A 14,870-nucleotide genomic window follows, 5' to 3' on the forward strand; every position below is an offset into this window, starting at 1 on the left:
CAGGGTCTCACTATGTAGTTGAGACTGACCTGGTACTCACTATATAGTCCAGGCTGGTCTCGAACTCACAGCGATCCTCCTGCCTCAGTCTCCTGAGTGCTGGGATTACAGGAATGCGCCACCACGCCCGGCTCATTATTTATCTTAAAAATCTTCATTATTAGCTACCATAATTGATGAGTTAACAATTTATTGTTTTCTTCATTTTGGTACTGGGGATCGAACTCAGGCCTTTGCACTTGCAAAGCAATTGCCGGAACCACTGAGCTAAATCCCCAGCAACAATTTAATATATATATATACATATTGGAAAAATTAAATACATTGCATCAATTATGTATACCAATTTTTTTATGTGTACCAATTTATTTTCTCTCCCCCCACCCCATACCAGGGATCACACTCAAGACCTAGTGCTTGTGAGGGGGGTGCAGCGCCACTGAGCTGCATTCCCGGACCCATATATGTACCAGTTTTAAGAAGCTACTTCATCTCAAATATTAAAATATAAATGCTTTTTTTTTTTTTTTTTTTGGCAGTAGAAGTAGAACTCAGGGCCTTCCACTGAGCTACATCCCCAGCCTTTATTTAATTAAAAAGTTTTATTTATTTGCTGCCCTCTTCTTAGAATGCCTTTAATTAAAGAGATCCTGTTTTGTCTTGAAAGATTTTCTTCTTTTCTTTTTTAAACTTTTTTTAGTGTTGGAGATACATGCCCAGGACCTCACGCATGCTAAGCATGTGTTGTACCACTGAGCTATGGACTTGGCCCTACATTTCTTTACTTTTATGAAGTCATTCTTTCCCTTTCTTTCTTTGAGTCATAATAAAGGTTGTTCCATGTTTATTCTCTCTTTTATGTCAGTGCCTGCTTTAAATTTAAATACAGAACTTGTATCCTAGAAATATTTGAATTGTCAGCACTTCACTATGCCTAACAGAAGAGGTTTTCTAAAATATTGCTTGAATAAACAGATTAATAAAGTCCTGGGCTTGAAGCCTGTGACTTAGAAACTGACCACCTGGGGAAATGGATGAAGAATCAAACATAAGTAAAATAATAGTGTCAGACTGAAGGCAGTTTATAAAATTTACTAAAGAAAAATCTTGAAGAACTGAGTTGTTATTATCAACTATTATTTCTGAGTAGTGCTAGTAAATAGGAGTTAGACTTTTGTGTTCATAAATACTAATCTTTGATGGGAGGGGAGTGGAAAGAAAAGGGAAGCAAAAAGAATCAAGTTGTGATATGTATATATACCATTTCCCCCATAAGGTGTCACAAAAATTTTTATTAAATAATTTTTATTAAAAAATTTAAAAACTAAAAAAAAATTTTAATTAAAACAAAAAACCTTGGATGAAAAACCATGATTTGTAGAATGTTTATGATAGATCACTATAGTAATTTTTAAAGGTAATAAATTGTATTTTACAATACTGTTCACAGTGGCCTTCCATAGTGAATGTTTTAGTCAGTTTACTGTTGCTGGATCAAAATACCTGACACACCACTTAAAGGAGAGGTTTATTTTGGGTCGGAGTTGGAGAGCTTTCACTCCATGGTCAGATGGTGAGGAAACCACTCCATGGTCAGTGGGAGAAAGCTGCTAACTCATGGCCGTCAAGAAGCAGAGCAAGGGGAAGAGTGAGAAGAAGGGGCCAGGGGCCAAATAACAGTCCCCAGTGTCACATCCTGTGACCTGCTTCCTCCACAGAGGCCCCGCCTCCTAATTAGCCATGTTAGCTGTGAACTTTACCTGTGAACAAGCCTTTTGATGAAATCAGTGCCCTCACAGTCCGGTCAAGTCTCCAGTGGTCAAGTTGACAGTCAAAATTAACCTTCAGTGAGTTCAATTACTATGCTTTGGTTGCAGTTTTAAAGTCAAGTGATACTCTGGTATAGAAATAGGAAAAAAATTACTTTTGTTGCTACCCCACAGAGGACCCCATCTTGTAATTTCACATTAAGAAGGTTTTCATTTTTTCAAAATTGAATAATCTAATTCTAGATTACTTGTATTGTCCACAAAGAAAACCCGACTGTGTGTCTTTACGAAAAAACTTGTCTGAGGAAGCACTTAGGCAGCGCTGGTCCTGTGCCATCGTGGTTGAAACATCTCAGTGATGCGTAGAGGAAAAACTCCTAAATATTCTCCGTAGCCAATAGAATGGAGCACAAAAGCCAGTTTGTAATGAGAAAGGAGAAAGAAATACAAGTAACCTTCTTGTATTCCTTTCATTTGAAGCAATTTTTATTAATCAGCTGCTAATTCAGAGGTAGTAGTTGAAGTCTAGCTTTTTTCTGTTCATGAAATGTGACTTTACATTGCATCCATACTATAAAATTATATGACTATAGAAAGTATTATGGGTTATGAGAATTTTCTGAAGGTTTTTAAAAACTTTTTTGTTAGGTTGAAAATAAGATTATAGACTTTTTACTCAAAATCTGTAATCTTTTGCTGAACACTTGGTAACTTTGATATGCCAAGGTAGTATCATGGTACTGATTGTGTTTTCCTTGTCTGTCTTCCTTTAGGAATATGGTATTGGCTGAAAGATGTGTATTGCTTAGTGCTGAAATTTTAAAAAGTCAAAGCAAATATTCAGAGGCTGCAGCTCTTCTAATACGGTTGACAAGTGAGGTACTGAAACTGTATGATACTGACTTAGTATTCATTAATTTGTAACTATGTCTTTCTTAAGAAAACATGACAAAATATATTTTGGGGATTTAAAATGTAGGTATTTTAGTTTGGTTAATTCATTTTAAGTGTAATTTTTTGTAAGTTTAATTAATTTTACTTGCATATTTTAAGTTCGTCTTAAGTGTAATATCTTCGTAAATTGAATTTCAAGTCTACATTTTATTAAGCACAAACATGTATTGGGTATCTTCTGTGAGTTAGGTTCTGTTCTGTGTTTAACAGCTAAAGCAACATTCAAATAATGTTATTCCTAATATAAAACTGGTAATTAAAACATTGTCACTGAGGAATTTTTAATCTCATTTTCAATCGGTATAACCTTTAAGGAAAATCATCTAAAGCTTTTTATAAAATCTATTTTTGGATATTCCAAAAGGGAGAAAAAGTAATGCATTTATAATAGATGTTCAAGGTTTTACAGTAGGCCTGTAAAGAATGATAGTATTCCTTTGTGTAGGATTAAGATGCTTGCTTTTACTTTTATTTATTTATTTATTGGTTACTGGGGATCGAACTCGGGACCTTATGCTTGTGAAGCAGGGAGTGGATCCACTGAGTTAAATCCCTGGTGGACACTTTTTAGGTGAATACTCAAAAACAAAGACACAAAGTTAAACACCTCTTTGCTCCTTAAATGTTAAATTGGCCTAGTGTTTTTGTTTTTTTTTTCCTAGGGTTTTGATGCTTAAATCACTGCAGTTTTTAGACACTTGGGTTAATCTTGTTCACAGTCATGATTTTCACTGTTAAAATTGACCCTGTTCATGACTTTTCCTTGAGCTTTATTTTTATTTATTTTTCTCATTGAGTTTATTATTACATTTTAGGTATGCTGTACAGTTACATTCATTATTGGGATCTTGTACCTTTACATGACAGGTTTTGAGTCTCAGTTTTTCCCCTTGTCCCTGCCCTCCCTTCACCCCCTCCTCTCTTCCCTATTTACAAATACTTTTTTGTTTGGTTTTTTTTTTTTGAGACAGGGTCTCACTATGTAGTTGAGACTGACCTGGATCTTACTATGTAGCCCAGGCTGGTCTGGAACTCACAGCAATCCTCCTACCTCAGCCTCTCCGGTGCTGGGATTACAGGCATGTGCCACCACACCCGGCTTACAAATACTTTCCATTTTTTCATTTTCTCATGTTTTTTTTTTTTTTTTTTTTTTTTTTTTTTTTAACACCCCTTGTTTCCTTTTCCCTGCCCTTCCCACTTCTCCTCCTTGAGCTTTAAATTTTTATGGCCAATGGCTTTTTAGATTTATCTACTTGAATGTTTCCAGAGTATCTTAAGTTAATATGCCAGTAAACTCAAATTTTCTTACCTACACTTTGTGGATTTTATGCTGTCACCAACCAGCTCTATTTATTCATGCAGAAACTGTGTGAGATTCTTCTCTTATTCGTACATCCTGTCAGTAATACACTGGGGTTGCAGGAGATTTCTTTTTCATGCTCAAAATGTATTTTCCTTTGTATCTCAAAAAAGCTCATTCATCTTTTGCCCTCTGTCCTTTTTTTCTACTACAGTACAGTCCTAGGTCACATATTTATCTTTTTCTTGGAGTGTGGCCTTTTTCTTCTTGCTTTACCTAATTTATTATCCTGGTATTAGTCTGTCATTCAGATGGCTTTTCCTCACTACTCCAGGTTCTCCTATCTCTTTTCTGCTCTTATAAAATGTTACAAGGCCTGAATTATCTTAATATGTTATATTGGGAATTATGTTTAATCTTTTGGTTGCTTGAGGGCAGAGAAATGTGTTGCCTTCTACACTTTTATTGCTGGTACCTAACACAGGGCTTGGCACAGGATATTCTATAGATGTTTGTTGAACTGAAACATGAATTCTAAAAAGATTTCTATAGGATATATTAGTTTCTGGGGTGATACTTAAAATGTTTAGTAATTTATATTATTGGACACAAATTTGTAAGTATGAACAGATGTAAACTGTATGTTCTTGAGAGTGCTGGTGTTCTCTGTTCTGGTAAATAACCTGGTCTTCAGTTTGAGTAAGTTGTTTTTCAGTCTAGGCATATCAGTAATTGTAAAACATATATCCAGGGTCTTGAGTAAAATTTATTTTCTTTCTTGCTTAAGTGCTTTTAATTGCCTTTTTACCCACATGTAAAGTTTCTTTAGTGCAATTAGCAAATTTTGCTTGCATTGTAACTGTACTATTTTCTGTCATTCTTTTCTCCATTGCAACTCTGTTTTCACCTTTCTTTCTGAAATCTGAAAGATTTATTTTGTCATGAAAGCCTAGAAGATGTGTCATTGTCATTAACTGCCTTGGGTAGCAAGTGGAGAAGATGCTGGTGCATTTCCCAGAAATCGTAATTCTCTATGGGCTGTTATGCTGTAGCTTTCTTATATTTTTTTGTAATAATTTGAAAATAAAGATTGCTAGGCATGATATGTAAACTTATATTAGCCAATGATTTGTTTATTATGTGTACTTTTACTGGACAGGACATATAATACAGTATATTGAAAAATGGTTAGTCCTATTTTGATGTTGGTAAATTGTACTCCTTAGATTTTTTGCTAATATTAGTGTAATAAAAGTCACCTGTAAGTCTGGGAGAAAAGAATTGTGGTTTGCCTTTACTTTTTTGGTACTCAACTTTATGGATTCTACTTGTTTATGCTCTGGGAATCTTAGAATGGTAGCACACAGCCAGCCTAATGATGAAACATGCCACATTTATGTCATGTATGCCATTGTATCCAAATTTGGTTCTTAAGACATTCCTGCTTGTGTCTGTGTTGAACACTTCTTCTGGTCTTACAACGCTTTTCATCTTTTACTGTGTTTAAATATAATGAAGCAGCTTCTAGGGATAGAAATAGATTTTTTTGGTAATAAGTTTCTTGAGTTGGGAGTAACTGTAGCTATGGGAAATGGATCAGCTGGTAGCACCTTTTCTGTTAACTTTACAGTTATGCAAAGAAAAAGTCTTAATATCTTAGAGACATCTTATTTTGAAAGTTGATTTTCTTTATTAGCTGATATCTTTATCAACTGTGTTTCTGTGAAAGTGTTTATTGAGGCCTATTTTAGTCTGTTTTGTGTTCCTATAACAGAATGCTACAGGCTAGGCAATTTATAAGCAATAGCAGCTTATTTGGTTCCTGGTTCTGAAGGCAGAAGTCCAGGGTTGTGGTACCAGCATCTAGTGAAGGTCTTCATCTTGGGATGGAAGGTGGACGAACAAGAGTATGAGAGCAGGAGGAGGAGAGGGCTGAACTTGAGTGTGAATGTGCTCTCCAGATAACCCTCTCCAGGTGATGATGTTAAGCCACTCCCATGGGCAGAGCCCTCAGGACCTAACCCTGATGATTGGATTCCACATCCTAACACTGTTTCATCAAGGATTAAGTTTCCAGTGCATGAAATTTGGAGGATGCATTCAAACCATATCAAAACCTCTACTTTAGAATTTTGTTTCCTGTACATGTCCTCATATTTTTTTTTTTTTTTTAGACAGGGTCTCACTTTGTAGTTGAAACTGACCTGGAACTCACTATGTAGTCCAGGCTGGTCTCGAACTCACAGTGACCCTCCTGCCTCAGCCTCCCAATGTGCTGGGATTACAGGCATCACCACCACACCCAGCTACATGTCCTCATATTTAAATTACTGTAAACCTCTGTGTTTTGTTAAGATTATCTCTTGGCTGTGGCAAAATTTTCTTAGGCTGGAGTTACTGCTTAAATTGGTATCAGTTTTCTAAGTTTGTCATGTAGCATATATAGTCTTATAGATAGGAACTACTATATTAAATATTCTTCAGTTTATTCAGCCTCTGCTTTTGGGACAGAATCATCACATTGTAAAATCCTTTGATTTTTCTCTGCTAACTAATGGTTATTGTTTTCAGGGCCATCTTACTTTTTCAGAACAGTCCCTTTACCACTTTGGGTTATTAGGATCTAATAAGATTAGAGTTGTGGTGAGCTATGAAACCAGAAGTCTCAGCTCTGCAGATTGCTTCTCAGTCAACAATTTGTTGTATATCAAAAATTCGTTTCAGCTAAATTAATTCATGTTGTGAACTTCCAAGTCTTTTTTGAATTGACTGGTCCTTGAGTGTTGAATTTGAGAATCTTGAGGGTGTATTTTGAGGGCATGCTGATTGTCAGTGGATTGATTGTACATTAGTGACAAGTATCCAGGGCATCTTCTTTTTTTAATTAGAATGTTTAGGATTGCTGTTCAAGTTTTGCAGTTCAATGATACTTCATAGGCTATTTGTGTGTGTGTATGTGTGCGTGTGCATGCTAAGACTAAACTTATGAAATTTATAAGATTTAAGTAAAATCTGAAACTACTGAGAGGCCTAAATGAAACTCTGAAACAGAAAAAGTAGGGGATTACCTGTTGTAGATACTAAATATATGATGAGGCTACAGAAATTAGAACTGTTGAAAGTGATAAGGGTAGACACATAAATGGAATAGGAAATTAAATACTGCATATGATTAGGGTGTCATTTAAAAATATCATTGGGGCCGAACATGGTGGAGTGTATCTGTAATTTCAGTACTCAGGAGGCTCAAGCAGGAGGATTACTGTAAGTTCAAGGCTACCCTGGACTGCATAGTGAGTCTGTCGCAAAAAAAAAAAAAAATTTTTTAAAAATCTATTAGAAAGGTAGGCCATTCACTAAATGGCATTGTGCGATCTAAACAACTACTTGGTTTGAAATTCTACCTTATTTATTACATGGTACTATATTACAGCTAAATTAAGCTATGATATAAAAAAATGAAATGAATGTGATATAAAAGATAGATTTATTTCTATAGTTTGAAGAATTTCTATTGGAGAAAGAAAATATTAGAACATTTTTTAAAGTCCACAAATGATAATATCCTTTCTTAGTTTAATGCATTATCTTGAAGCTATAAAAGCAGAAATAGTCTGTCTAACTACAAAAGATTAAACTCATGACAAAAGTGGGAAAGTTCTCCTGCCGGGGTTATAGGCATGTGCCATCATACCTGTCCTCGAATATTTCTGTAGTCCCCTCACCCCCAGTGCTGGGATTCAAACTCAGGACCTTGCACTTGCCAGGCAGATGTGGTGCCCGATCCATCCCCAGGCCCTTAAGGATACTTATTGAAGCATTTTTTTAAATAATAATAAAAAATGAAACAATATTTTATCAATTTTGTGCTATTTTAATAAGTTATATTTACAGAATAGATTTGAAAGGAATATGGGTGCCTTAGAAATATGGCCATGATAATTAAATGAAAAAAGCAAAATATTCAGAATAATACCACTTATGTATAAAAATGTATGTATATATTTTTTTATATGTGTATTTTTAAAAAAACATACATACAAGGCATGTAAGCATCCCACTTGGAGGGAAACAGGGACAAGAACATATTGGCACTAAACTTGAAACAGTGGTTACAGCTCTGGCAGGTGAGGTAAAGCATGGAGTAGGAAAGAAAGATACTCATTTTCTCTTTAAATACTCTTTTAAAAACAAATTTTAATAGTTTTTAAAAAGAAAACATTTTCCTGAAAAAAAAAGTAAGCTCCCAAGATATCCCCTAAGTCATTCTGATACAAACCCTTGGTTCAAAACTATACATTACTTGCATATTTCTAATTTTTCTGCTTACTAGATTTTGGATCTTAATTCCTAGAGAAATGATCTGATCATTTAGTTTTTGTCATGAGGGGGTTGAAATAATAATAGCTACCAATTATTTACTGAATGTATTCTAGGAGGTTATAGTTCATGAACACTTTTTGATGTAACTATAATTTGTTGAGATTATTGCACTTAAAGTCAATGTTTTCTGTTTTCAACTTTCCCTGGGGAAAATAATGGCAGCAGAACACATGGAAGGGCATGGTAAGTTCAGCTTGAGAATAGTTGAAAACCTAGAGAAAGTTTTGGTGAAAGTGTTGATATTTAAATCAGCAACCTTCCATACTTTCTCAGGTTATTTGTGAAGTGATGACTTATTTGAAAGGTTGTCTTCATAATGTGAATGTAGTATATGGTTTGTGTAGATGTTGTGTTGTTGTATGGGTCAGTGGAAGTGGAAATTAATTGGGTTGTAGTGTTTACTAATGTAGAACAGCAGGTGAAGAGATAATCTTTGAAAGTAAAGCCTTCTAAATTTTTTAATGCTGTCTTGAATAAAGCAAAAATTGAGTATTCCTTTAAATATGAGACTGCTTTACAGAGAATACAGTAGCAGATTAGATTATTGCCGACCCTCAGCATATTCTGTTGTATTTTTCCCCCTTGGGTAGATGGAAATATGCTACTGGAAGTTCCAGACTTATTTCAGAAGACATTAGATTGTAGTCTTCTGTTTTTCCTATTGCTCTGTGTTTTCTGGTTTAATCTTTCATCAGTTTACCTGTATCACTTTCCCTGTTTATATAGTTTTCTGTCATTTGAGATGGGATTACAGTTCTTTGAAAACCTATTACACAGTGGACAAGGATTTAGCTCAGTGGTTCCGCTGCCTGCCTCACAAGTGCAAGGACCCAAGTTTTGATCCCTGGTTCAAAAAAAAAGAGAAACCTTTTACACAGTACCTGTCATAATCAGGCATTGGCTTTTATGAAAAACGAAATATTTCATGGTAAAAATTGTAATTTTTTTTCTTTTTGTACCGGGCGTTGAGCTCGGGTCCTTTTGCTGCAAGGCAGGCAGCACCACTGAGCTAAATCCCTGTCTCTTTTGAGTGTTATTAAAACAAAATTTGTGCTTATTGGAAGCATTGATTGGTTTGTTCCTTTATATATTTATTGTAATTTAAACATTAAATATGCTATAAATTATAGAAAGTAAATGCTTTTTTTTTCTTTTAAATTGAATTTATTGGTACATTCTAGGTAGACAGTACAGTTAACATTCATTACTGGGATTTTGTACCTTTACATGCTAGGTCTTGGTTCTCATTTTTTCCCCCTTGTCCCCACCCACCCTTCACCCCCTCCTCCCCTCCCCACCTTCAAACACTTTGTAAATGCTTTTTAACAGGTTTTTTTAACTTTTAGTTTTATGAAACTAACCATTTTTTCTTTAAATATTCAATAGGATTCTGATCTTCGAAGTGCACTTCTTTTGGAACAGGCGGCACACTGCTTCATAAACATGAAGAGTCCCATGGTGAGAAAGTATGCATTTCACATGATTTTGGCAGGCCATCGCTTTAGTAAAGCAGGACAGGTAATGATATTTTCTTCAAAGCAAATAGTTGTTATTCATGAATGTATTTGGTCATGTGTATTTATCCTAAGAGTCAAAATAAGTTTTGTTCTAGGGTAAGGGATTATATTGGTAAAGGCATGCGGCTTCTATTTGGCAAATCTGGGTTTAAATCTTGATCTTCTCGTATTTTTTTTTTGGTATTGGGGATCGAACTCAGGACCTTGTGCTTGTGAGGCAGATGGTGGCACCACTGAGCTAAACCCCAGCCCGATCTTCTCATAACTTAAGTCTGGTCAAGTTGCTTAGCTTCTTAGAGCCTTGGTTTTATTTATACAATATATAATTTTACCCAAGTTTTTATGAAGTTAAACCAAATCATAAATGTGAAGGGCCGAATACACCGTGCATTCAGGTAGTGCTGAGTGCTTCTTGCTCAGTGTCTCCTCTTCTATTGTCACTAAAGGAGTGCTTTATAATGCACATATGCAGCAGGTGAAAATCTGTTTCTTGTCTCTGGAAGCATTTGAGTTGGGAGGTATCGTTGTTGACTTAGATGGACTTCTCTAGCCACAGTTGTTCCTATGAGCATTAATTGGAGAAAGCTTTGCTGGTTGCTGAGAGTAAGAGCAGCATTGAGGTACTGGTTTACTCTAAATACAAAGAGAAACGTGAATTGAATACTCATCACTTATTCTAGGGAAGTAGGTGCTGAGCATGCACCTGTAAAATCAACACAGTTTTGCCTCTTGAGTTACTCTAGTAGAGGAGTATGAAATTGAAAAAAATTTTATTTAATATGTTTTTATAAATATCCTGAACGTTTTTACAGGTATATGGCGAGGTTTTTTTGTTTTTGGGTTTTTTTGTTTGTTTGTTTGTTTGTTTGTTTGTTTTTTTTGGTACCAGGGATCAAACTCAGGTCCTTGTGCTTGCAAGGCAGTCAGCAGAACCACTGAGCTAAATCCCCGGCCGTTTTACAGATATATGCTAACAAAACATGCCAGTGTTTTAAGATGCATGTTGTTTCAGTACAGAGAAATGATGTTCAAAAATCCCTCTCAATTTCTTGTAAAAATGTCCTGATTTTTAAAGGCCAACATTTTAAGGTGTGTTCCTACCTTTATTTATTCATTTATTTTGAACTCAGAACCTTGCACTTAGGAGGCAGGAGGTGGTACCACTGAGCTAAACCCCTGACCCCCTACCTTTATTTTAAATTGAAAAGTCTTCAAAATATTTATGTAGATTCAGTGTCTTTTATAATAAATGTTATACCTCAGAGATAGAATGTTTCAGGCTCTAAAGTGGAAAAAATTGAAAAATTATAATTCATTTTTATAGTCCTTTCATAGTAAGTGAAAACGAATCTGAAACATCTCAGCATTTATCTCTGCTTGAAAAGTTTTGTTTTATTTATTTATTTATTTTTGGTACCGGGGATCGAACTAGGGTCCTTGTGCTTGCGAGGCAGGTGGCAGAACTACTGAGCTAAATCCCCGGCCCAAAGTTTTCTGTTTTATAAGAGACAAGTTGAATTAAATACTCACTTTCTTGTTTAAAAAGAAACTTGTCTGCTGCATTAGGAATGATCTGTTGTCCCTTACTGAAAATAAGTCCTTCTTTTCTGCTTACATTTGTCTACTTTTGTGAGTAGTTTCATTTCTGAGAAGTTAATATCATTGGAACTGGAAATAGCTGCTTATATTTACCTTCTCAAATTGTAGGACGTACTGCCTCTAGGAAATGTTTACCAAGTTAAACATTTCCATTTATAGCTTGACATTCTGGTAGCATTTGCTGCCTAGCCTTATAATAGTCTCGAACTGTAGTTCCCCATGGAGTGAATGATTCCAGGGCAGCTGGGTTTCCTCATTGATGAGCACATTGCACACTAAACCCAGGAAGCTTCCTTCACAGACATTATGTGATTGGAAGTACATACCTCCTGAAAAACTCACTTTTGCCCTGTTCAAGTCAGTCACGAACAGTCTTCTTGGAAGTTAAGGAGCAAAGAACACATACTTATTTCTGCCATTAAAAACTGGGATGTTAGTTTGTTGTCATGGGATACACCTCTCATCCCAGCAGTCTGAAAGGCTGAGGTAGGAGGATTGTAAGATTGAGCCCACTCTGGGTACTTTTGCTGCTCAACAAGATTCTGTCTCATAAATAAGTGAGGGCTTGGGGTTAGCTTAGTGAAAAGGCCCTGAGTTTAATCACCAAACGAAACAAAACACCAAAAAATCAGGTGTGTTGGTAGGGATGAGAGAGGAAATGAGAGTTTATATAATGTTAACATTTCTCTTAGACCTCTGAGAGTTCCCGCCAAATTACTTGTTGTGCCCCAGAACCTTTTTATTGTTCATTTTTTTTTTCCATTACAAGTATCAGCAAATTAGGGTTTTTCAAAAAGAACTGGCATTGTAAAAGGAAAGTCAATAAAAGCAAAATTAGGTAAGTGCTCTGGAGGAGGGTGTATGTGATTGTGTTCAGTATAACCTGGACCATCTTTCTTCATTTTTTTGTTGGTAGTGGGGATTGAACCCAGGGCTTGTACATACTAAACAAGCTCTCTACTGCTGAGTTATATCCCCACTCCTACCTTCTTTCTTTGAAAGGCAAACTTTTATCCAGGCATGGTAGCATATGCCTGTAATTGTAGCATGCTGGGAGGCTGAGGTAGGAGAATCACAAGTTCAAGCCTAGCCTGAGCAACTTAATGATTTAGTGAGGTCCTGTCTCAAAAATTAAAGGCCGAGGATAGTCTATTGGATTTAACCTGTGGTATCACCCTCTAACCCCAAAGGGCAGGGTGCAAACTTTAAATCCTTGTTATCACGTTTCTTTTTCTGAGACAAGAGTCTCACTATGTAATCCAGATGGGCTTTGAATTTACTATGTAGCCCAGGCTGGCCTCAAATTTACAAGTATTCTTCCTCCCTCAGCCTCCCAAGTGCTGGGTTACAGGCTTGTGCCACCATGCCCAGCCCTTGTTACCACTTTTAAGTGTCTTGAGATGCTTTTCCAAAAAAATCTTCCAAGGTGCACTTGAACTCAGGTTTTTGTGTATCAGTTTTTAAGACTACTTGTGTTCCATTATTAAACACAAAGTAGATTAGGGTTGTTATTTCAGAGAACATCATTTTAAAATTAGTTTGAAACTCTAAAAATAACAAAAACTTCAGTTCAATCCAGAAACTTTTGTTTACCTGAACCATTGAGAGTTAAATTGTTCACCTTGTCCCCTGTTACCCCCAAATACTTTATACCCTATTTTCTTTATACCTATATGAATTCAACATAGGGCCTTTACACTGAGCTGTATACCCAGCCCTCTTCTTAGTTATAATTTTGAGATAGGGTCTCATTAAGTTGCTCAGGCTGGGCTTGAACTCGTGATCCTTCTGCCTCAGCTTCATAGATTGTTGGGATTATAGGCATGTGCAGCCATTCCTGGCTATCCTTACCCCTTTTTTTTTTTCAAAGACATGGTCTTGCTAGATTACCCAGGTGAGACTTCAGTGTGCAATTCTCTGCCTCAACTCCTAGGATCACAGGTGTGCGCCGCCACACTCAGCTTCCAAATCCATTTTTAAGATGCAGGTCGTCTGAATTCAGAAAGTGTCAGTGACAGTTAAACCAGCTACCTGCTCTTTGTAGTAATAGGGTACAGCTGTGGGCAAAAGAGAATTCCCAAACTCTGTCACTACCAAATAAGTGAAACAGTTTAAAGCATGTGTATGAGCTGGGCATGGTGGCGCATGCCTGTAATCCCAGCACTCAGGAGACTCAGGTAGTAGGATTGCCGTGAGTTCAAGGCCATCCTTGGCTACATAGTGAGTTAGAGGTTCAAGAATGGCCTGGACTACGGAGTGAGACCCTGTCTCAAAAAAAAAAAAAAAAATGGGTATAGGTATATATGGTATCTCTGTGTCTATATCCATAAACTCATAGATGTCCATGTGTACATAGAAATACACATTACATATATGAATGCATACACTTCCTGTCACATACATAGACAAGTTGTTCCCGTGCTATGACAAAGACAGCCGTTCTATGAAATTAATTTCATAAACTACCTCAGTTATAAGCTAATAAACAAGGCTTGCCCATTTTAGATGTTGAAAATTTCTCTAAAGTTGACCTTTTTAAGATGTTGCTCAGAGAAATAAGGAGCAGATGTCATAACATACTGGCCTCCCTTTCTCTTCCTTCAGATTTCCTCCTATGCAACATAAACGTGCCACACTCACACACATCCATGCACACGTGCGCGCACACACACTGTATGGTTGAAGAAGTTAAATCTGTAAGATAATCCATACTTAATTGTGTAATTGGGAAGAGAATGTCATGTTAGTTTCACTTTCTTTGTCATCTCATTTTATTAAAGAACTAGTATTGATTTTGTGTGTGTGTGTCCATGTGTATTTATTTTTTCTAGTCCAAGACAAATTTTGCTCTTAATACTTGTTTCATTTCCTTACAGAAAAAGCATGCTCTGCGCTGCTATTGTCAAGCCATGCAAGTTTACAAAGGCAAGGGCTGGTCTCTTGCAGAAGATCACATTAACTTCACCATTGGGCGCCAGTCCTACACGCTCAGGCAGCTGGACAATGCTGTGTCTGCCTTTAGGCATATTCTAATCAATGAAAGTAAACAGTCTGCTGCTCAACAAGGAGCCTTCCTCCGAGAGTATCTTTATGTTTATAAGGTGAATACTTTTTTTTTTAGGAGTAGATACTAAAACTGTCATTATTTTCAACATGAAAGCATATTTATTACTATCTCCTAGGAGTTTAATAAAATGACTTTATTAGGATATATGTAGTTATCAGTTTGTTTGATTTTTTTTTTTTTTGGTACCAGGATCGAACTCGGGATCTTGCGCCTTTGGGGCAGGCAGTGGAACCACTGAGCTAAATCCCCAGCCCTTAATTATCAGTTATGATAAAGTT

At 36.2% G+C, this 14,870-nt stretch overlaps 1 protein-coding gene across 8 annotated transcripts in view; it reads left to right on the top strand.

Moving 5' to 3' along the window:
* The window catches only part of Trappc8 (trafficking protein particle complex 8), an 81,758-nt gene that overhangs the window by 28,430 nt on the left and 38,458 nt on the right, over window positions 1-14,870 (top strand). For 4 of the 8 annotated variants that reach the window (XM_010641480.3, XM_010641484.3, XM_010641481.3 and 1 more), the window contains 4 exons: window positions 2,543-2,648; window positions 8,572-8,592; window positions 9,796-9,927; window positions 14,402-14,626. In XM_010641480.3, the coding sequence (XP_010639782.1) occupies window positions 2,543-2,648; window positions 8,572-8,592; window positions 9,796-9,927; window positions 14,402-14,626 (484 nt within the window). The remainder of the gene's footprint in view (window positions 1-2,542; window positions 2,649-8,571; window positions 8,593-9,795; window positions 9,928-14,401; window positions 14,627-14,870) is intronic. The other 4 variants (XM_010641483.3, XM_010641485.3, XM_010641486.3 and 1 more) reach the window with 2 other exon arrangements.

The sequence above is a fragment of the Fukomys damarensis genome, unplaced genomic scaffold, assembly GCF_012274545.1.
Source record: "Fukomys damarensis isolate Sample0158 unplaced genomic scaffold, DMR_v1.0_HiC HiC_scaffold_30, whole genome shotgun sequence".
In the NCBI taxonomy this organism is placed as follows: Eukaryota; Metazoa; Chordata; class Mammalia; order Rodentia; family Bathyergidae; genus Fukomys; species Fukomys damarensis.